This window comes from Diaporthe amygdali (genome assembly GCF_026229845.1).
Source record: "Diaporthe amygdali strain CAA958 chromosome Unknown NODE_7_length_1459731_cov_64_868725, whole genome shotgun sequence".
Classification (NCBI taxonomy): Eukaryota; Fungi; Ascomycota; class Sordariomycetes; order Diaporthales; family Diaporthaceae; genus Diaporthe; species Diaporthe amygdali.
The window spans coordinates 671249-690757 of NW_026517027.1; the positions used below are offsets into that span (position 1 = coordinate 671249).

The following is a 19509-nucleotide window of genomic DNA, read 5'->3' on the forward strand; positions in this document are numbered from 1 at the left end:
GGAACTTGGCCTGGGGCATGTGAAGAAAGCGACAGACAGGGGCTGTCCATGCTTGCTCAAGGATGGCTAAAGGCTCAGCATTCGTAAACGACAAAGCCGCCTGTAGCCAGCGACATCGTCCTGTAGTTCGACAGCATAGTATTGTGCAGGTTTACGCATTGCCACAGCACATCAAGGCTCATCGCGAGGGTGTACAATTTGCCTTTTTCCTCCAATACCGGGCGACGGTGTCTTAATTTAGTTCACTTCACATCTATTATCATGGGATCGGTACATCAAGTCCACGGCAACGTCTCCGAGGCATTATGGAGCGCCAACACCCATGAGAAAGCCACTGCGCTGCTCAAGCAACTCGATGGCCAACCCCTGACTTTGCAACATTTCACCAAGAACGATTTCACGACAACAGAAGCATCAAAACACATTGACTCGTTCGAGCCAAAATCTGGAAAGCTCATAGCGAAAGTGCCCTGTGCATCGGCCGAAGAGGTCGACGCCGCAGTCAGCGCCGCTAAGGCGGCCTTCCCAGCATGGAGCAAGACACCCCGGACCGAACGATCGAGGTACCTGCGGCAGATCAGCGAGATCATCGCTGAGAACCGCGAGCTATTTGCAGTGTGGGAGAGCATTGACCAGGGCAAGACGCTGGAGCGCGCACGGGTCGAGGTGGACCGGGCTGTGTCCAACTTCGCCTACTTCTCGACCTTCATCCTGCACGAGTCTACATCCGCCCGCATGGTGGATGGCGTGGCGCTGACCTACGAGCACCGCAGCCCCGCGGGCGTCTTCGCCCTCATCTCGCCCTGGAACATGCCGCTGTACCTGCTCACGTGGAAGATCGCGCCGTGCCTGGCCTTTGGCTGCACCGCCGTCGCGAAGCCCAGCGAGGTCACCAGCGTGAGCGCGTTCCTGCTCGCGTCTGTGTTCCAGCGCGTCGGCCTGCCCTCGGGCGTCGTCAATGTCATCTTCGGCGACGGCGCGACCACTGGCTCGGCCTTGGTGGCGCATCCGGGAATCCACGGAGTGAGCTTCACGGGCGGCACTGCGACGGGCATTGCGATCCGGAGGGCAACGGTGCACCAGATTTACAAGCATGTTAGTCTAGAGCTGGGAGGGAAGAACCCGACGTTGGTGTTCGCAGACTCGTTGCTCGCGAACAAAGAGAAGACAATCCGGACGGCCGCGATGGCCGCGTTCGAGAACCAGGGCGAGATATGTTTGTGTGGGTCGAGGATATACGTCGAGAAGAGCGCGTACGATGGATTCGTTGCAGCGTTCACAGAGTACGTGACCAAGACGTATCGTGTGGGCGAGACGGTCGGCGCGGTGGTCAGCTCGCAGCACTACGCCAAGATCAGGAGCTATCTCGAGGTCGCGCAGAAGCAGGGAATGACGTTCAACACCGGAGAGCTGCCGCCAGAAATACGAGCCGGCGAGGAGAAGGGTTACTGGATCAAGCCGACGATCCTCACAGATGTCCCCACCGACTCGGAGTTGCTCCGAGACGAAATATTCGGACCGGTGGTCACGATCGTGCCGTTCGAGGACGAGGAGGATGCCGTACGGCTGGCGAATGCGAGCGAGTACGGTCTTGCAGCAGTGTTGTTGACCACCGACGGAGGCCGGATGAGGAGGGTCGGCGAGCAGCTGCAGGCAGGCATGGTGTGGGTGAATTGCTGGCTGGTCAGGGAGCTGGGAACGCCTTTCGGCGGCATGAAGAATTCCGGCACGGGCAGGGAAGGAGGAGAATACTCAAGGGATGTTTTCACTGTTGCTAGAACGGTGCATCTTGCCACTATCTGAGAGGCAGCCAGAGCTCAGGGGTAAAATCCGAGTCCGTGGCTGTGGTGTCTGGTGATGCTCGGGATTATGGTGTTGCAGTGACGTGCCTCACGAAAGCTGTGGAGAGCTGTCAGATCGGCACTCGAGGCGAATGTTTGACGAGGTAGCCGGGTATTCGGGTTCGAAAGGAGGGATTGCTAATAAGAAGACAAGGATCTCAGTGATCCACCACCCGGCCATTCCAGCAAGCTCACGAGCTCACGAAGTATGATGGAGAGAGCTGCCTCAGACTTGTGGGCAGCGTCGAGATTATTTGTTTCGAGATTTCATCTTGGTTTTCCCAGAAGGGCAGGTCTGTGGCACATCACTCCAATTTAATATTTCAATTCGGTCTTTGGGTCTTCGCAGGAGCCCGATGGCTCGGGTTGTTTGCGATGACACGGCTGACGGCTCGAGTACGCGATTCGCCAAGTGGTCCTCGCGCCTAAACTCCTGTAGTCTGTGGGCTGACCGGGTCCGGGGCCAGACTCGCCAATGTAGTATTTTTAGCCGCTGTCAAGCCCTTCAGCTCAATTTGGGACATGGTTAAGCCCTTTGCAGCTGGCGAAATCAGTGGAACGGCTTGGCATTCATCGCGACTGGTGGCGACCCTTGCAGACACATGGGTTGAGGTCGGAACAACCGTTACGCCTAATCATAAATCTCGTGTAAGTGGAGCCACCGCAGCCCTATGCTACATCAGCCCCAGATCCAAGAGGAAATAGTCCCCTCGGGCGAACACCGTGATTGCTCAAGTCTGAGGCCTGGGGTATTCTCTAATTACTTTGTCCTTACCTATTAAGCATAAGTGTCGTGATCAAATATAGATACCATCCTCTATCGGGCCACTGACGCGAAATATTGGTGTTCCTGCACTTACTACCATTCTCAGTGCAGCCATCAGCGCCAACAGCCAGTCATTCTCCCTTCATACGCCACAAACATAACCCCAAATACTTCGCGTCAGCACTTGCATTTACATCTTTGGCAACTTCACACCTCTCTACACGCGCCATCTACACTCTGTCACAACTGCAGCCTCAGTTCTCAAAATGGTGTCATTTTTCGGCTTGGGAAAGAAAAAGTGAGTACTATGACACAAGGCAGCTTTAGTTGGAACTCACATTAACCATTTATCACAGGAAGGAGGCGCAAGATGAGGGCCCCGTCCACTCCCTATACGCGCAGCAATGGAAGCGAGAGCAAAGCCCCTTCGGCCCACGAGTCCCGCAGACCAACAGCTCTTCCACAAGCCTTCCAGCACGGCCAAGTAGCTCGCACTCGTCAAAAGGTCCCAGCGGCCAGAACTCAATCTACGCAAACAAATCAGCCACGGGGAGCATGCAAGATCTGTCCACAAGACGACCTGGATCTACAAAGCCACCGCGCACCGGCTCACCTCTGAGGCCAACGTCTGCAGACGGGAAGCCGACACCCAACCTCGGAAATGCAAGGCCGATGTCCCCAAGCAGCCTCGCAGCAGCAGCATCGCAAGCTGGATTCCGATTTGAAAATTCACCACAAAAACCGCATGGCGCGCAGTCACCGCGCAATAGCAACCAGAGCACATCAAAGACACCCGGTGACAGTCCCGCCAAGCGGCCATCACCAGGCAGCATAGAACGAAACAGGAGCCCGCTCGGTCGGTACGAGGTCAGGTCGGAGGCAGACAGTGAAGTGTCATCGCCGATGAGCCAGAGTCAAACAACGCGGAGTAATGTGACGAGCCTCACGAGCGTCGGTAGCGATATGGACAAGCAGATCGGACAGTGGGCCGTGAGAGTGAGCGCGTCCAGCGGAATAGACGAGAAGGTGTCGTCGCCGACAGCGTCGAGCCAATATGACCTGGATCAGGATGAGAAGGAGGCCGCTCTGGACGACTCGGAAGAGAATGGGCTCAAGGCGTTGGACACGATATCAATTTCAGAGCCACGGCAATCTTTGATGCCACAACCTGCACATACAGGAGATGGGAGGGGCTATTCGATGATTCTACAGTACTATTTGGACAGCGACGCTAGGGAGTCGATGGTGATATGAATATGCCGAGAGGCCTAATGAGTAATATGACATTTCTTGTCACAAAATTTCAATCCAAAACGCTTGAAGCTTTCGGCTCTTGCTGAACACAATTTGGTGCAACTCGAGGTAGCCTTGGATGATTCAAGTGAAATGGAAAATGAACCCTTGCAAAATAATCGCTCGAAACCTCTGGGCCGATGCCTAACTGCATTCCAATCCTCTCAAGCACTTGAGGTATCACAACCCAGACGCCATAATTAGTTTATTATGTTCTGGTCATGAAATTGAATTGAGATCAAGTTCCTTATTTCATCAAAGATTCCAATTTCGCTCACCCCGAATTTACTTTTGCCTGAGCACATCCCTTCACATCAGCTGGTCTAGCATCTGTTGCAGCCTGTATTCCAACTAGTCCCGGGCCAGCCCTATGCTCCTTCGCGATGACGTTCACTGTGGATCCTCCGTCAAGCCGCATGTCGGACATTTCCTCACGCTCTCGTTCTCCCTCCAGTTGTTGATCAACGGCTTCAGCTGCGTGCCGAGGTCGGTGCAGTGGAATACCTCTTCTCTAATGATGGTCGGCGTCTCGTGCCCGCCCTTCTTACAGTACCACCTTAGCCGGTCCAAGCTGCCCTCTGGCCTCACCCTCTCCATGACGAGGCCGATGGTGTTCTCGAACCGGACGGGGTTGTGTGGCGTGTTTCCTGGCAGCAGGAACATCTCGCCTTCCTTGATCTCTACGTCTTTGAAGTACTCCTTGCCCTCGGCGTCCTTCTCAACCACCTTAAGGCACATGGCGCCTTTCAGCTGGTAGAACCACTCCTCTGTCTCGTTCACGTGGTAGTCGTTGCGTGTGTTGGGCCCGCCGACAACCATGAGAACCATGTCTTTGCCGCTGAAGAGGCAGTAGTTGTTGACGGGGGGCTGCAGCAGGTTCTCGTTCTGGCTCAGCCATGAGGCGAAGGCCATTGGTGGTGGCAGGGCCATGTGGCCTGATGTGTTGCCGTTCATTGCGAGGTTGAGGTGAGCCTGTTGGGCAAGATGAAAATCCGACTTCTGGGATGGTTCGATTTGAGCGGGGGATGAACTGTGGTCATGCAGTGATTGATCTCAGGTTATGAATTAGGTTACGAGTCTGATGAGTAGAGACTTGGCGAAATGAGAGAGTTCTGGACTGGAGAAATGAAGGTTTGCTGTGTAAACGTTAGTCACTGGCATAGTTGACGATCACTTTATCACAAGAACTAAACCGACGCTTCCCTGCGCTGACCAAGGAGCTTCTTGGCGACGTCGGCGTTAATAGGCTCAAGTGCTGCTGTCTGGGCGGCGGCCCGAGACCTCAACTGTCCACTGAAACGGCGGCAACTTGCCGGCCATGGATTTGGCTTTTGGCGTGGCGCTTCCGCCCTCAGCTTCCGCCCTTGCATCCGAACTTGCGGATGCGGAAGACGGGCGTAACACCGGCCACGAGACCTCACCGTGGCCGGCAGCGATGGTTGATTCCAAGGAATATCGAGAACCTTATTGTTCAATAGGGTTCATCTGTGCTCTTAAACCTCGTTATTTATCACTTGAAAATCTGCTGTGAGTTCGCCAGAAATACCAATACACGAGAAGTCTACGGAATTCGAAACTCGAGGAGAATTTACCAACAACTATTTTAAATCACAATCTGCATGCAATTGTAACACATGATATTATGGCTCCAGGCATCCTCACAGAAAGTAACAGTTGCGAGTGCTGCTACCCCGAGTCCGGCAGTTCAACGCCCCTGACGAGCCTGAGCAGCGGCTCACCTCCAACCTCGCACATCCACCATGAAGCCTCGCGCCGGACGGGAGAGTCGCTCTACCGCATCGACCTGCATACGCACATAATGCCCTCCTCCCTGCCAGATCTCGCCGCTGTGCCCACAGCCTCGGACAGGTCGTACGCGTGGCCCAGCTTCCAGCCCTGCACGGACAGCTCCGGCGACATCGACATGTACAACGGCGGCAAGTTCTTCCGGCGGGTGAAGCCAAACTGCTACGACCCGTCCACAAGAATCTCCGAGATGGACGCTGCTGGGGTCGACGTGCAGGTGCTGTCAACTGTGCCACTACTCTTCTGTTACGACGCGCCGGTAGAGCCTGCGGTCGTCCTTGCCCGGTCGTTGAATGAGCACATTGCCAATATCGTCAAGGAGTCTCCGGATCGATTTGTTGGCTTGGCAACAGTACCTTTGCAGGATGTCGACGAGGCTGTGAGAGAATTGAGGAGATCCAAGGGGCTGGGTCTGGTAGGTGTGCAAATCGGGACGTCCGCTCCGTTGGCAGATGGTGAGATCGACCTGGACGATGCGAGGTTGGAGAAGTTCTGGAGTGCATGTGAGGAGCTGAACATGGCTGTCTTCGTGCATCCACTGGGATATTCTTGGAAGGAGGAAAATGAGGCCAGATGGGGCAAATACTGGGGCAGTTGGCTGGTCGGCATGTGAGTAGAGCCCATGAAACCGCGAATTATTTTCACACATACTGACCGCAAATACAGGCCATGCGAGACAGCTCTGGCGATGCACAACCTCACATCAGCAGGCGTCTTCCTGCGGCATCCAGCACTTCGTCTCTGCTTTGCCCACGCCGGCGGTTCCTTTCCTGCGCTACTGGGCCGTATCCAGCATGGCTTCAACTGCCGACCAGACCTGGTGGCACACTCTGCAGGCGGTGTTACGCCAACACAGCATCTCGCTAGCGGGAGCAACATATGGATCGACAGTCTTGTACACGATGCAGATCTGCTTGACTATGTCCTCCGCAAGATCCCGTCTGCCAATATGGTCCTGGGCAGTGACTACCCCTTTCCGCTCGGTGAGGTACCGACGGCTGGTGAGATGCTGATCGGGAATGGGGAGCAAGGGAAGAAACTTGACAGTTTCATGAGTTGGGATCAGAGGGCCGGCATATTGGCTGGTAATGCCATTCGATTGTTGAATTTGGGTGATCAATTCCAGCAACGATATGAACAAAGGTTATCGGCGTTCAGGAAGGGTGCGGAGCTATCCAAGTAGCCGAGAAATCATATGATCCTGTGAAATCAATGAACCGCGGAGCTTGCCACTGTGATTGAGATGTCCGAGATACCAGTAAATTGACTTTGAGGCCAGGCGTTGCTTCGACCTGAGACGTCGACTGCTGAATACTGTGATTAGTTGCTCGCATGACATTCGAAGAGTCCTTAGGCATCCAATGAATGGAAATTGACGAAACTTGAAGGTAGTACCACAATCGCTTGGAGGATGAACCCAGAAGCGTGTGAGCAACGCCTTAGTCAGTACCCTGTGGCATGGCTTCAAAATGTGAAGCCAAATTGAAAGATTATCCACCAGACGTCTTTGGCCTACAGCTCCTCAGTTTAATAGCTTGCTTTCAAAGATCATGGGCATATAAGAGTGTCGACAGAACGGAATCGATGGCAATCGATACTTTTTTGTTTCCTTTCTATATGGCCAAGCCCTGCTGGAGAGGCTCTGTCCAACAAAAAGCTGATCTCAAATGTAGCCGGGACAGTACCTTTCAAGCCTTCACCTTGGCACCAGCTTGCAGTTCCCAACCCATCTCTTCGTATGTCCATCCAAAAACAGAACCGTCAGGGCTATGGTAGCCAAGCAGACTGCGGTGCAAGTCAGGTTTCTTATGCACAGCATCGATCGCCTTCACATCCGCATCATCCAGATGTACGAGCTGATTAGAGAGGTTAGCAATTGCCTTCAAGAAACGCCGGTGCAGGGGACTCACGGTGATGTTGGCCTTCATACGCTCCGGGTTCTCGCTCTTGGGTACTACTACGATGCCGTGTTGCACAGCCCAGCTGAGGACGGCCTGCCCCTCGGTGACGCCGTGCTTCTTGGCAACCTCCTTCACACTCTCGTCAGTGAGGAGGGGAGATACCTGGTCGGGAGCTGGTTGTCCAATTGGCGAGTACGCAGTGAGGACAATGCCGTGGTCAGCCGAGAACTTGCGCAGGTTCTCCTGGGGCAAGCAAGGATGCAGCTCGACCTGATTCACAGCCGGGACGACCTTGGTCGTCGCGAGCAAGGACTTCAAGATTGGCACACCGAAGTTGGAGACGCCGATGGCGCGCACCTTGCCCGTAGTCTCATAGACTTTGACCATCTCAGCCCATGTCTCGTGGTACGTGGGGCTTTCATCCGGCTTCAGGCTGCGGCCGTCCTGTGAGCCTTGGGGCCAATGCATCAGCCAAAGATCAATGTACTCGAGGTCGAGTGCCTTCAGGGAGCGCTCATACGCCTCCTGGACTCGGTGGTGGTCGGTGTTGTTGAGCTTTGTCGTGACGAAGATCTCCTTGCGCGGAATGCCTGAGTCTCGGATCGCACGGCCTACTTCCTCCTCGTTTCCGTAGCCATCTGCCGTGTCGACATGGCGGTAGCCGGCCTTGAGAGCGGCCGTGACCATATGGTAGACCCTCTCGCCACCTCCCTTGGCTCCCATCCAGCATCTGCACACAATGCAAACATTAGTCATCACTACTCTTACCACTCGAGCAGCTCGGAGAACCATAGACTTACCCCAGGCCGACGCTGGGCATCAATACTCCATTGTTGAGTTTAAATTGAGGTACGTTCACTGCCATGGTTGCTTCAGAGAGTGAAATAATGTGATGTGTGTTGGTTGTGGTGTAGGATGGTTTGTTGCGGAACCGATATTGAAGTGGGGAGGAAACGGCGACGGCTAGTTGCATCGAGGAGTGACGTTGAGATTCTAGAGAGCAGGATGCGGACTTAAGATGCTAATCCGATGGAACCGTGTTACATTGCTGTCTATGACGCCAAAGCCAGGGAGAGTTTCCCATTGGCCTGTAGCGGCAATTTAGGTTGCGACTTGCTCCACGGGAGGCGCTTCCGGCTAACTGTGATTTTCAGCGCTCAACGTCTGACCCCATCGTGAGAGTCAGCTGCATCTGAGAGCTACCTAAGTATATTTCCCTCGTCAATCACCATCACGGACTGCCCTTGCGTCCCCGGACGATGCATTATGCACTAGGATCGCATCGACACAAGCAGCCCATCATTCATTCCGGCAAGTAGAGATGCCAACGTGCCCGGCAACGAATTTCACGCATCTACAGCTTCCGGGAGTGCAATCACTCGAGCCCACCTTCAATCACCCATGGACGCAAAAGGAATGACCAGAAATAACATAGTTGTTTAAATACAAAAGGGGATGTGTGTCTATGTGTATACGGGGTCAATTAATTAGGATGAGCTATAGCAGTGTGAGATTTCCCGCTTTAATTTCAGACTTGAGGCTGCAATGAATGAATTTTGATGGTATAATATTTCTGAGATTCAAACAATAGGTTGGTTCTGGATGGCCTGGGATCAGCAAGATCCGAGTTAGCACGCACGAGGTAAGCCTTGCTGTCACATCACTAAACGCGTTCCTCCTGATCGACAGTGTATTGGTGGTGCCCCCGAAGATTGCACTACACGCTCGATAATAGATTATCCCAGAAGAGATTATCCCAGAAGAGGTTATCCCAGAAGAGGTTATCCCAGAAGAGGTTATCCCAGAAGAGGTTATCCCAGAAGAGATTATCCCAGACGAGATTATCCCAGACGAGATTATCTCACTTGCCCGTCTGATGTGGGAAAACCCTTGCTAGACACCAACGTATGTTGACCATCACCCTGATCCTCATGATCAACCGAGCGCAGCTGATTCGGAACGTCACCCGACGAGATATGAATCCCATCAATGAACCCAAAAAAGAAAGAGAAAAAAAATCCTGGGTTCGGAAGGGCAGAACTCAGGATGGGCGTCTGTCTGGCTCGCGAATTTCTTCCAGTATCCTCTTGTCCGAGAGCTGCCGACCTCTGCCCGCGCTGTCCCACCCGAGTCGGCCCTCGGACCATTCCTCGAAATATATCATCCTCCTATGACATCCACCACGGGGGCCAATCCTCATTCAGGACGGCTACATGACGAATGATGCTACGAGCACAATAGGCCATGCAGCTGACATGATTATTGCCGCGATTACCGAGATGAAGTTGATGTTTCCTTCACCATGTGCTCCCCTCCACCGGTCAATAAGGGCCAAAGTGGTCCATATCATGCCGAGCGCGTAGGTAGTTCCGGCCCAAGCGATACCCAAGATTGTGATGGCGAGGTGGTCTGACGGGCTGATGGCGAGGACTGTGCTGATCGAGGTGTCGATCTGCTGGAAGCCTATCGAAGTCATTTTGGCGGGTCTTTTCGAGTTGGGACTCTCGTGGATTTCTCGGTTAAGTAATCAAGCAGGCGAGCGAGCGTGCAACTTGAGGTCAGAGAGCGCCGGCGCAGACGGTGGACTTGAGATGCCAAGGTGGATTAAGGTTTCTTAGTTTTGTAAAGAATGTACGTAGAAAGACAATTGACCAGCAATGACTCAAAAGTTGGAATTCCGCACAGCGTCGAAGTTGGTAACGAATGGAAGTATATCAGGCAGACGACAGAAGAAAGGCAAGCCAAGGGGGCAACAGCCAGCATCCACACCTGGCAGCCATGCACCACTTATTGGGGCCAACGGCTGTGCAGGAGTTCCGCCCCCCGCCCAGCGGCTCGAGAGCTTGGCTTCTTGGAACCGCTCTAGATCGCAGATTTGGTGATCTGACAGGTCCATTGTGTGGTGGTTGTGCTGTGGGCCGTCGCGTGTTCGTCTCAGGGGTGCCATGGATGAGACGAAGGGTGAGACGTTGGCCCCTAGCGCTGGTGTAATACCCTGACCCGGGACGTTTCGACCAACCACAGCCAAAAAGCCATCCGAGTTACAGGCTGTTGCCCTCCACTACTGCCTCTTCTTCTTTTCAGATGACGTTCAATCTAGAAATGTTTCTGTTCGTGGTCCAAACTCTATCTTGCATTGCCGTTTATCGTCGAGTCAATACTGTTCTGTAGACGTAAACATCACGCATCATCAACTACGCTGCAAAGCTGATTCGCAGCCTGTAACGGCGGCTTCGACGTGCCGATTCAGAGCGTCAGCACGCCCCCGGGCTTGCTGACAATGCGGTTGGACTCCACTCCAGCGCCTAGTTCGAGCCTCAAAGCTTGGCAAGGTGATCTACATCATGAAACCGGATGCCCCTTTTGGACGAGATGCAAACCCATCCGTGACCCAATCCATGTTCTAGGTTGTGGCACCACGATCGTGCTACTTTCATGGCAATCGCCGACTTTTTTGGTAGACCATGACAGCACCAAGAATGTTATTTTGACGGTTGAGACTCTCACGAATCACAAACCTTGAATGCAGAGGTCGACCGCGACCTCCTCTGGGTAGATCCCAAGCCAAGCCATGTTCAGTACCGTATCAAATCTTTCCTTAGCTCTAGGCATCAGCTCTCCTCTGGCATCGAGCAGGCTTATGTGTGCAAAGCACGTAGACTGATACTGCAGTGTTCTCGCTTATGACAAAACCATGAATGAGAACCGTTGATTGTGTTGAAGCTTCATTACCTAGTTGTCGACATGCATACCCTCTGGCCAAATTACATCCTTGCGTACCAATTTGCGGCACGCAAGATGCTTTCATGCACGCTACATCAAATGCGCTTGGCGTACAACAGACAGGGACTCGCTCAAAACGGCTTTGATCGTATTCTGAGTGTAGAAGCACTACGGCAGATTATCTAGGGGACGCCACATAAACACGCCTTTGCCTAGGGACCTCAGGAATTGTACCTCCTTGGCACGCGATATATACAGCCGTTCTCTGCCCATCAATGTACCGCTTGGGTCAAGGTATTGAATTAAGTTGACGAAAGGGGCTTGCCCGACATGATCTGCGTGAAAGCTTGCAGTGCCGCAACGGGTTCTATTCGAGCGAATGGTTAGCTGTGTCTCTCTCTGGCTGGCCGATTCCGAGTCTTCACAATGTTTCGGGGTGGGAGCAGACTTACGATAGTAAGGCACCTCGTGTCCAGCCTCGTAAACACGAAGGAAGTTCAAGTTACCAGCAGTCTTGAACTGGCCGGCAGACTTGCCACTGACAGTGTACTCGGCGAGCTTGGTAGACTGGAAGGTTGCGCTGTCCGTGTAGTTGATAGAGTTCACGACCAGCTGAGATCCGTACCAGTTGCAAATCCAGTCTGAAGAATCTCAAAATCAGCGCTGGGCTCTCAAGTTTCCCCGTCTGCTCGCCACTTCATGGATGAGGACTTACCTAAATCGCCAGCCCAGACCAAGACGTTGACACCTGACCGCACGACTTCCGACAAAGGCTCGAGGAATGATCGGGCTTCTGTAGTAGACATTTGAAAATAAGCCTCCAGAGCACAAGCAATAGGAACAATATCAGGTTAGGGACGTGGGGCTCTTACCGTCTCCCGAACCAACCATCTTGTTGTATGGCGTATCAGGGCACTCTCCGTAGGTCGTTTGTGCGCCTATGGCAGTCATGACAGATTGAGTTTGAAGGTAGTCGACGTATGTCTCCGGTGGGTCGGTGGACTGCTCGCTACTGGGCTCGAGCACATCGTAGACGTTGAAATCGTTGGCGTTCTCGATTGGCGACTCCACGGCGGAGCGGCACGTGTTGTCCCCACTGAGGCAGGCGTTGTTGTTACCAGTGAGACCTGTGCATGATGCCATTGCCGGAACACATTTGCTGGTGTAGGCGCTCTTTTTAATGGTCATTGTCAGCTAAATAAGATTCTCGAGTCATAGGCCCATGCAGGGAGCCGATGGGGAAGAAATAGGGCAATTAATTTTAAGCAGATAGGCATACCATGTATGATTTGTACTGGCTCGCAGTGATGAGCTGCTTGTACGTGTTGTTATAGGCGAAGATTGGGTATGCCTGGTACTGAAGCACAGGGTCTATCCAGCCGTTGTTGATGCCTGACACAACTGTTAGTGAGAATATCTCACACATTCATCCACGATTGTACTTTACCTAATGCGACCAAGTTGATCTTCTCGCCAGTAATGGTCCCAGCAGCAACCTTGGCGTTCTGAGCTTCGAAGTAGGCAGCGAACTCGGGGCCATAGTGACCACCGTAGGACTCAGTCCACAGACCGAAGTCGCGAGACTCGTAGTCAGGGAAGGCGGCGTAGAAGTTTTGCAGGAATGTCCAGACGTACGCGGCAGCGCTGACGGTCGATGTAGCCTCATCATCACCATAGCTGAAGCCAGTGCCGATAGGCTTGAATCTCACATTAGCACTGTGTCAAGCTTGTCTAGGAGGCAATATGGCTCACCTGATCAACGTAGAGCATGTTGGCGTAGGTGTTCCAAGAGTATTGGTTCAGGCTTGGCTTGCTGCTTCCGTCGACAAAGTGGCAGGGCCCGTGTTCTTGGAACAGCCCGATCATCGACGAGCATCCAGGTCCACCATTCAGCCAGAGGACCAGGGGTGCTGTCGTCGGCGCGCTCCGAGCAGCGAAGAACCAGTACCACACTGAGAACTTGTCAACCTCTCGACCAAATACTTTCTCAAAAGTGAAGACGTGAAAGCTAGAAGATCACTGAATACAAAAGGTGCAAGCCTGCTAGACCTTGCTAGCCATCTCAAGAGAATCTTCTTGGAAAGAGATGAGTGAAATATTGTTGTTTTCGTATCATTAGGAAGGAGAAACCTCGTGAATTGTTACTTACTGTGCATGTCGGTCCCGACGTCCAAATACCCAGAGTACTGATCAACACCTGGGGTGGTTTCACAGATACCGCTGTTCTTAACGTAGGACAGGGAAGCTGTGTCGCCAGCGCGCTTGAAGACATTGTAGGTGACTCCATTTCGCTCCTCGATATATCGCTTGTGGACTGTGCTGGTGGAGTCCTTCACCTTGGGAGCGGCGGCTGCCAAGCTCGCAAGGCCCAGAAGGGCCAGAACACGCAGAGACATGCTGGTTGCGATTTTGTGCAATATGGCGGGGCAAAGAAAGCCGTTACCAACAGCGAGTCTAGCTATTGTCGGTGAATCAACTTGCCCGAATGGTCAGGAGCCAACGCTGAATGGACGCAAAGACGACTGCAGAACATAGGAAGGCTATGAAGTTATGTTCATCCGGTATTTATATTACAGATTGTCCGCGAGTATACAAATGCATGTCAAAGCTGCGGGCCAAGGCGCGAAGGGACAACCCGGAAAGCTTCATTCAAACAAGCTTTGAAGGGAACATGGCGATGCAACAATAGAAGTGAACTGCCGCTTTGAGAAGGTCTCATTTCGCACATTTTATGGGTTCTCGTGACGAGCATAACAATCGAGCCTATGAAATGGCTGTGTTAGGGCCGCTTGCTACCGGCCCATTTCAAGGGCGATCCCAAAAGCAGGCACAAAGTAGTCAGGCCGACGATCAATTGGTCCATCAGTGGGCTAGATAAGCAGACTCTTACTGTGCATGCGCCTGTAGTGGGCTCAGGAGAAGCCACCGATTGCCCGACAGGAACCGAATGTGGCCCCAAGTCCCCTTCAATACGGGGAATTCGCTGGCACCTCAAAGTCCCCTGAACTAGACCTTCCTGTTCAGGGTAGTCTCGGGGCCCCACGATGCTGTCATTGGACACTGGCCCAGCACCCACCAGCGATCTTTTAATATACCCGGCGAAGCACGAACAGGGAATCCCCAGCCGGCAGCCGGCCGCTCATCAACTCCGGGCGTGAACTGCCCAGGTCGACTGCGCTCCAAACTGGTGGTAATTTCCTTTGGAGGGCTATGCGGTGAGCTAGGCGAGAAGCGAATAACTTGCTGGGTATTGGCAAGATCATTTCTATAGCTGTGTAACAGGTAAAGAAAGTACACATGCATGTCATACGCGGGGTTGCGCTTCGTTGAAAGGATGCCTACCTAGGCAGGTCAGATCGTCAACGTCCACCGAATGAGGGATATCTTTTGGGTGCCATTGAGTCAGGATACCACTTGATCGGCGTATTTCTCAACAAATTAACACCGCAATCGCCTTCCCTTTGCGATTTAATCGATTGACAATGTAAATGAATTCCGATGTATACATCTAACGACAAGATATAAGTCAAGACTCAAGCCACTTCTAAGTAGCTGAACGGTATAGTCTGACCCTTAGAATTCCCTCTCACGCCCCACACAATAGCTATAGCACGATAGGAGTTGTCGCCAGACAGAATTCTTCTGTCGAAAATTGACAGATTACTCATGTGCTTGAAGCACAGAAGGGGGAAAACCTGTCAGCCAACGTAACTACCGTACTTCAAGAATTCCTCATCATTTCTGAGGGTTTGAATGTCTTCGACTCGCAAACAAACAGCGACATCTACATCCCCATCTATTGTCTTCGGCATAAAGTAAAGCAGCCCCTCGATTGGTGCGAACCGCGGTCGCTTAGAGAATACTGGTCGACCACCCAGAACATCCCCGAAGTCCAGGTGATTCAGGCCCAGTCCAGCAAAGCTCGACATCATGAGATCCCAGCCAGACATGTTCAGCGACGCACCGTAGGCGAGGGCATTTTTGTCGTCCAGCTCATGCAATGCCGTAGCGATCGACTCGATGTCGTTGGACTTGATGCTGAGTATGTCGGCACGGATCTGGCGAGCTAGTGCTCCAACGTCGCTGGTTGCAACTGTCGAGTCCAGTGGCACCGTCGCGAAGGTGCAATGGACCATATGTCCCATGTACTCCTTGGGTAAAGGTGGGTCAAGGAACCGCCTGCCATTAACCGCCCTGCAGAACGTGATCTGTGGCTCCTTCTTGTCCATGCGCTTCATACGTGCAGCTGTGATTCTTTGGAATATGAAGGCGGATAGGGCATCATCCGTCGAAATCCACTGCTGAGATCCTTCACCAGCACCGGACTTCAGAGCTGCGGCTTTGAGTTCTGCCAGCTTAGGGCCGTCTAGGTGCAGGTAGACCCACTGTACGTTTGGTGCTGCTGCACTTGCTCCATGGTTTGCAGGAGGGGCAGGCTGAACCATCATCATACTGACATCGGCCTTCTGGTCGTCTGGCCCCAGAAGCTTGATAGCAGTGAGCCTCTCACGATTCCCATGTGTGATCTCGGCCTCAGAGAATGGTTCGCTGCGAAGCGCTTTGGAGAAAAGCCGCATCATGTGCGCCATGCCATTCATATCCATGGCGTGGTGGTTCCCCTGGAAAACGAGGAAGACACCTCCTTCGATGATGTTGGCTTGTATGACGAGGACTGGAGCAGGCCCTTCGCTCTCATCGTAAGAATCGGGGAGCCCCTTCCGTACGGCAAAGACATCGCCACCGAGCAAATGCATTGGTGCGCCTGCCTTCAGAATGTCGTCAAGCGAAGCTGAAGCATCACTGACATCTTTTACGATTACTGGAGTTGTTCTCTCTCCAGGGGGGTAGGGCACGATTGTAGCAAGGCCTGTCATTCCTGGCCCACTTCCTTCACGGATGACCTGGCCGGCGACCCAAGGGAAAGTCTCGACAAGCTTTTGAGCAGCGTCTTTGAGTGCCTTGGTCACCTCCTCAGTGTTCCCCCGGGTTCGAAATCCATAACCAATAACAACGTACGTTTTTAGAAAGCCCATCTGGCCGAGAACATCTTGCAGATGAGGAAAGTCTTGGGGGGCTGTCTCCATGACGTCGGTTCCGCTTTGACGTGCAGTATTGTGGAAGTGAGCTGGTACCTCGTGGTATTGTGTGAATATAATATGCCGCGCTGTCTTTGAGAAGTTTGGACCAGAGATGTCGTTGTTGTTAAAAGTTTTGTTGTATGTAGGGACGTGGGGATAAGAATGATTCACCGACGGACGGTGCGGGACCTGGAGCTGACCACTAGGCGATAGTACTGTATGTGTAAGTAAGCACTATTGATCGATCCAATGAGCGCCTACATCAGCTGACAGGCGTGCGGTATCACCATGCTATCGAACTGGGTTCAGTGCGACCGTATCTTCATCTATGGCGCAGAGGCTTCACAATTTGTCACACTTCCGAGACTTGCCAACGTGATCATCGCGCAATGGCCCGCTGTACCCGATGGCCTGGATGATTCTCAACTTTCGCGTGAGAATATGTCTTCCCTTCCGCATCGAAGATGCAAATGTAAAATCCTTGATCGCTTGCATGTCTGGATATGTCAGCATTGCCGCTTGGACGCGCAAAATGCAGTAATAAAACTTGGTATAGCACTAGGTGCTGGAGACCAAATTCACAACACCAGAACAATCTCTGGCGTCGTTTCAAGACCTATACTCACGCACGGTATGCTCTCAGTAAGCGCTAATGTTCACTCTGTTACCCAAATCAGTAAAATGATCCGGACCAGGAAGAAAATTGCGCGCATACTCAGCGTTCTTCGGTTGTATCAGGACACTTGAAACGGTGATTTGGTGGGCTTCTCGCCTGTGCAGTTGCAGAGTTATGCCTGAGAGGCACATTTCGATTGTGACGAAGACACCGTGGACCCGAGACTTCAAAAGACATTGTAAAACTCTGATTCAAGACATCTTCAAAATTGTGATCAAAGGCATTTACCCCTTACTCGAAGGTTCCAGATGCGCCACACCCAAAGATACACGTTTGTGAGACTGTTTGGCTCCATCTAGGTGTCAATGACAAATGAGGCTAAGTCATTGTTAATGTGAGAGTTCAATTCTTGGAGAATATTCACAGGGTATGTAAAGACAAGCAAAAATAGATCACGTCCAGCGTATACTGCGGGTAAGACAAAGACGATTTTCTGACTCTTATGAGTCCTCCGTCGAAGTGTTCGTAGCCAACGAGCTGAAGTGAAGCTGTATATATTTCAGGTAACATGCCAGTGCACACCAAGTTGAGCTTATATACGAGTTAAGCTTAGCACTTAACAAGTATTTTTCCGAGTATTCTGGAAGCGGCCTTGGCTTAAATAGACAGATGAATAAAAGAAAGTGATTGAGCTCCGGGCTTCCGGCAATACCTATCTTTGCCAAGATCGTAGTGCAATGGCGATATGGCTGGGCATAACGTACCTTCCGCATCAAGGGTCCCGTCCGAGGATTTTGCAACCCCAAGGCGGATGTCAACTCTGTTAAATCTGGGGCCAGCTCGTATTCAGCCTCTCTTCTACATGTGACTAACCGCTCGTTAACCTCAGAGTCCGCAGACAAATAGGACGAGGTGTACCCATATCGCTCCTGTTTTCGGATACATTTCGCGCTAGCAATGCATTCTGCAGGACTGGGTAGGATTGCACCTGGGAGCGAGGTCCAAATGAGAGGTGATGCTTAAAGGTAATCTCACAGCCGACCTTTCTGCACCGATAGACGCAGGGGTAGGAGTCTTGGCTGGATGCTCGAAGCCCTGTTTAGCGTCAGGAGAGTATCATTGGAAACGGCGATATAGTCAATTCTCACATTCTGTCATATATGATATGAAGGGGGTGGAGGCTTTGAAAAGTATATCAGGCTTGCTTCGACGCATCAACTTTGGCGATACTGGATATCTCATTGCATCGATCTAATTCCATTTTCCCAACGGTCAACTACCTAAGAGACATGAAGTCCTTCACGAGTATCCTGGTCACACTTGGTGGCGTGTTTGTTGCGGCGCAAGAGCTTTGTGGATCGCCTGAACCGCCAGCAGACCTGCGTGCATTGGTTAGCCGATCACAGAGTGGTCCGCGGAACGTTGCCGCTGAGCAGGCCATCAACACTTACATCCATGTCATCACAACCGAGGCCAAGGAAGGTCAATATCCACGGTCTATGATAGATCAGCAGGTGGGTGGCACCCAGAACAGGATTTCATGTGGCCGCTTGACTAATAATATCATAAAGATTGAAGTGCTGAACGACAGATTCGTGGGCTCTGGCTTCACTTTTGCGACAGTCAGCGTAGACTACAACGTCAACGACACGTGGGCCTTTTGCGGCGTCTGGGAGCAGTGCGAGTTCGACTTCAAAGCGGCGCTCCGCCAAGGAACCTACGCCGACCTGAACCTATACTACCTTAGCGACTTGTCTGAGAACATGGGTGTGCTTGGCTACGCCTTTTACCCAGAGTCTGACGTGGACGAAGCGACCCTATCGCGCGACGGTGTCGTCAACCTGGCTGGCACCTTGCCCGGCGCAGAATTCGCAAATTACGACCAGGGTCTCACGACAGTTCACGAAGTCGGGCACTGGCTCGGTCTGTTTCATACATTTCAGGGCAACTCGTGCACTGGCGAGGGAGATCTCGTGGCCGACACGCCTCAGCAATTAGAAGCAAGTGCCGGGTGCCCCACGAGCTCCGACACCTGCCCGGATAGCCCTGGCCTCGATCCGATCCACAACTACATGGATTACACAATTGATGTATGTAAAACGGAGTTCACTCCGGGTCAGATTGCTCGGGCACAAGATATCTTCGCTACTCTCCGATTGGGGAAGTGAAGGCCGAGGTGATCTAGGGTGTGGCAAAAACCTATATCCTGGAAGACAGTAAAAGCACAAGGACCAACAATTACGGCATTATTCATACGTATGCACGGTATTGTATATATCCCGAAGATATGGAAATATAAGCAGCTTCCTGTCAGATTGTCTGCATCCATGGTAATGATTCTCTTCTCAAGTAATCTTGGGCTTGATCACAACTCGAATTCCTGGCAAGCTAGATTTGCTAGGAGTCATGCGACAGCTCTGAAATCTGTAAGACCTAAAAGCATGCACATCCATAATTAGAAATGACGGCGGAAAATTGCAGCTTA

At 52.3% G+C, this 19509-nt stretch overlaps 9 protein-coding genes across 9 annotated transcripts; 4 read left to right on the plus strand and 5 right to left on the minus strand.

The window, feature by feature from the left end:
- Positions 1-261: 261 nt before the first annotated feature.
- Positions 262-1803, plus strand: J7T55_013839 (ldehyde dehydrogenase; the record flags this gene model as incomplete). Its single annotated transcript, XM_053140751.1, has 1 exon — positions 262-1803. The coding sequence occupies one exon, from the start codon at positions 262-264 to the stop codon at positions 1801-1803; it is 1542 nt and encodes a 513-aa protein (XP_052996176.1).
- A 1070-nt stretch (positions 1804-2873) lies between these two features.
- J7T55_013840 (uncharacterized protein) lies at positions 2874-3861 on the plus strand (the record flags this gene model as incomplete). The annotated part of the gene is made up of 2 exons (XM_053140752.1): positions 2874-2905; positions 2964-3861. The coding sequence occupies 2 exons, from the start codon at positions 2874-2876 to the stop codon at positions 3859-3861; spliced, it is 930 nt and encodes a 309-aa protein (XP_052996177.1).
- A 429-nt stretch (positions 3862-4290) lies between these two features.
- Positions 4291-4854, minus strand: J7T55_013841 (3-hydroxyanthranilatedioxygenase; the record flags this gene model as incomplete). The annotated part of the gene is made up of 1 exon (XM_053140753.1): positions 4291-4854. The coding sequence occupies one exon, from the start codon at positions 4852-4854 to the stop codon at positions 4291-4293; it is 564 nt and encodes a 187-aa protein (XP_052996178.1).
- A 364-nt stretch (positions 4855-5218) lies between these two features.
- Positions 5219-6889, plus strand: J7T55_013842 (aminocarboxymuconate-semialdehyde decarboxylase; the record flags this gene model as incomplete). The annotated part of the gene is made up of 3 exons (XM_053140754.1): positions 5219-5379; positions 5605-6315; positions 6373-6889. The coding sequence occupies 3 exons, from the start codon at positions 5219-5221 to the stop codon at positions 6887-6889; spliced, it is 1389 nt and encodes a 462-aa protein (XP_052996179.1).
- Positions 6890-7394: 505 nt separating this feature from the next.
- Positions 7395-8472, minus strand: J7T55_013843 (glycerol dehydrogenase; the record flags this gene model as incomplete). The annotated part of the gene is made up of 3 exons (XM_053140756.1): positions 7395-7562; positions 7617-8337; positions 8408-8472. 3 exons carry the CDS (start codon positions 8470-8472, stop codon positions 7395-7397), a joined length of 954 nt encoding a protein of 317 aa, XP_052996180.1.
- A 1344-nt stretch (positions 8473-9816) lies between these two features.
- J7T55_013844 (uncharacterized protein) lies at positions 9817-10083 on the minus strand (the record flags this gene model as incomplete). Its single annotated transcript, XM_053140757.1, has 1 exon — positions 9817-10083. One exon carries the CDS (start codon positions 10081-10083, stop codon positions 9817-9819), a length of 267 nt encoding a protein of 88 aa, XP_052996181.1.
- A 1549-nt stretch (positions 10084-11632) lies between these two features.
- Positions 11633-13726, minus strand: J7T55_013845 (carboxypeptidase S1; the record flags this gene model as incomplete). The annotated part of the gene is made up of 8 exons (XM_053140758.1): positions 11633-11697; positions 11783-11971; positions 12046-12123; positions 12203-12503; positions 12610-12722; positions 12778-13027; positions 13083-13282; positions 13480-13726. The coding sequence occupies 8 exons, from the start codon at positions 13724-13726 to the stop codon at positions 11633-11635; spliced, it is 1443 nt and encodes a 480-aa protein (XP_052996182.1).
- Positions 13727-15028: 1302 nt separating this feature from the next.
- Positions 15029-16414, minus strand: J7T55_013846 (trichothecene 3-o-acetyltransferase; the record flags this gene model as incomplete). Its single annotated transcript, XM_053140759.1, has 1 exon — positions 15029-16414. The coding sequence occupies one exon, from the start codon at positions 16412-16414 to the stop codon at positions 15029-15031; it is 1386 nt and encodes a 461-aa protein (XP_052996183.1).
- Positions 16415-18313: 1899 nt separating this feature from the next.
- On the plus strand, positions 18314-19192 carry J7T55_013847 (extracellular metalloprotease-1; the record flags this gene model as incomplete). The annotated part of the gene is made up of 2 exons (XM_053140760.1): positions 18314-18538; positions 18596-19192. The coding sequence occupies 2 exons, from the start codon at positions 18314-18316 to the stop codon at positions 19190-19192; spliced, it is 822 nt and encodes a 273-aa protein (XP_052996184.1).
- Positions 19193-19509: the final 317 nt, after the last annotated feature.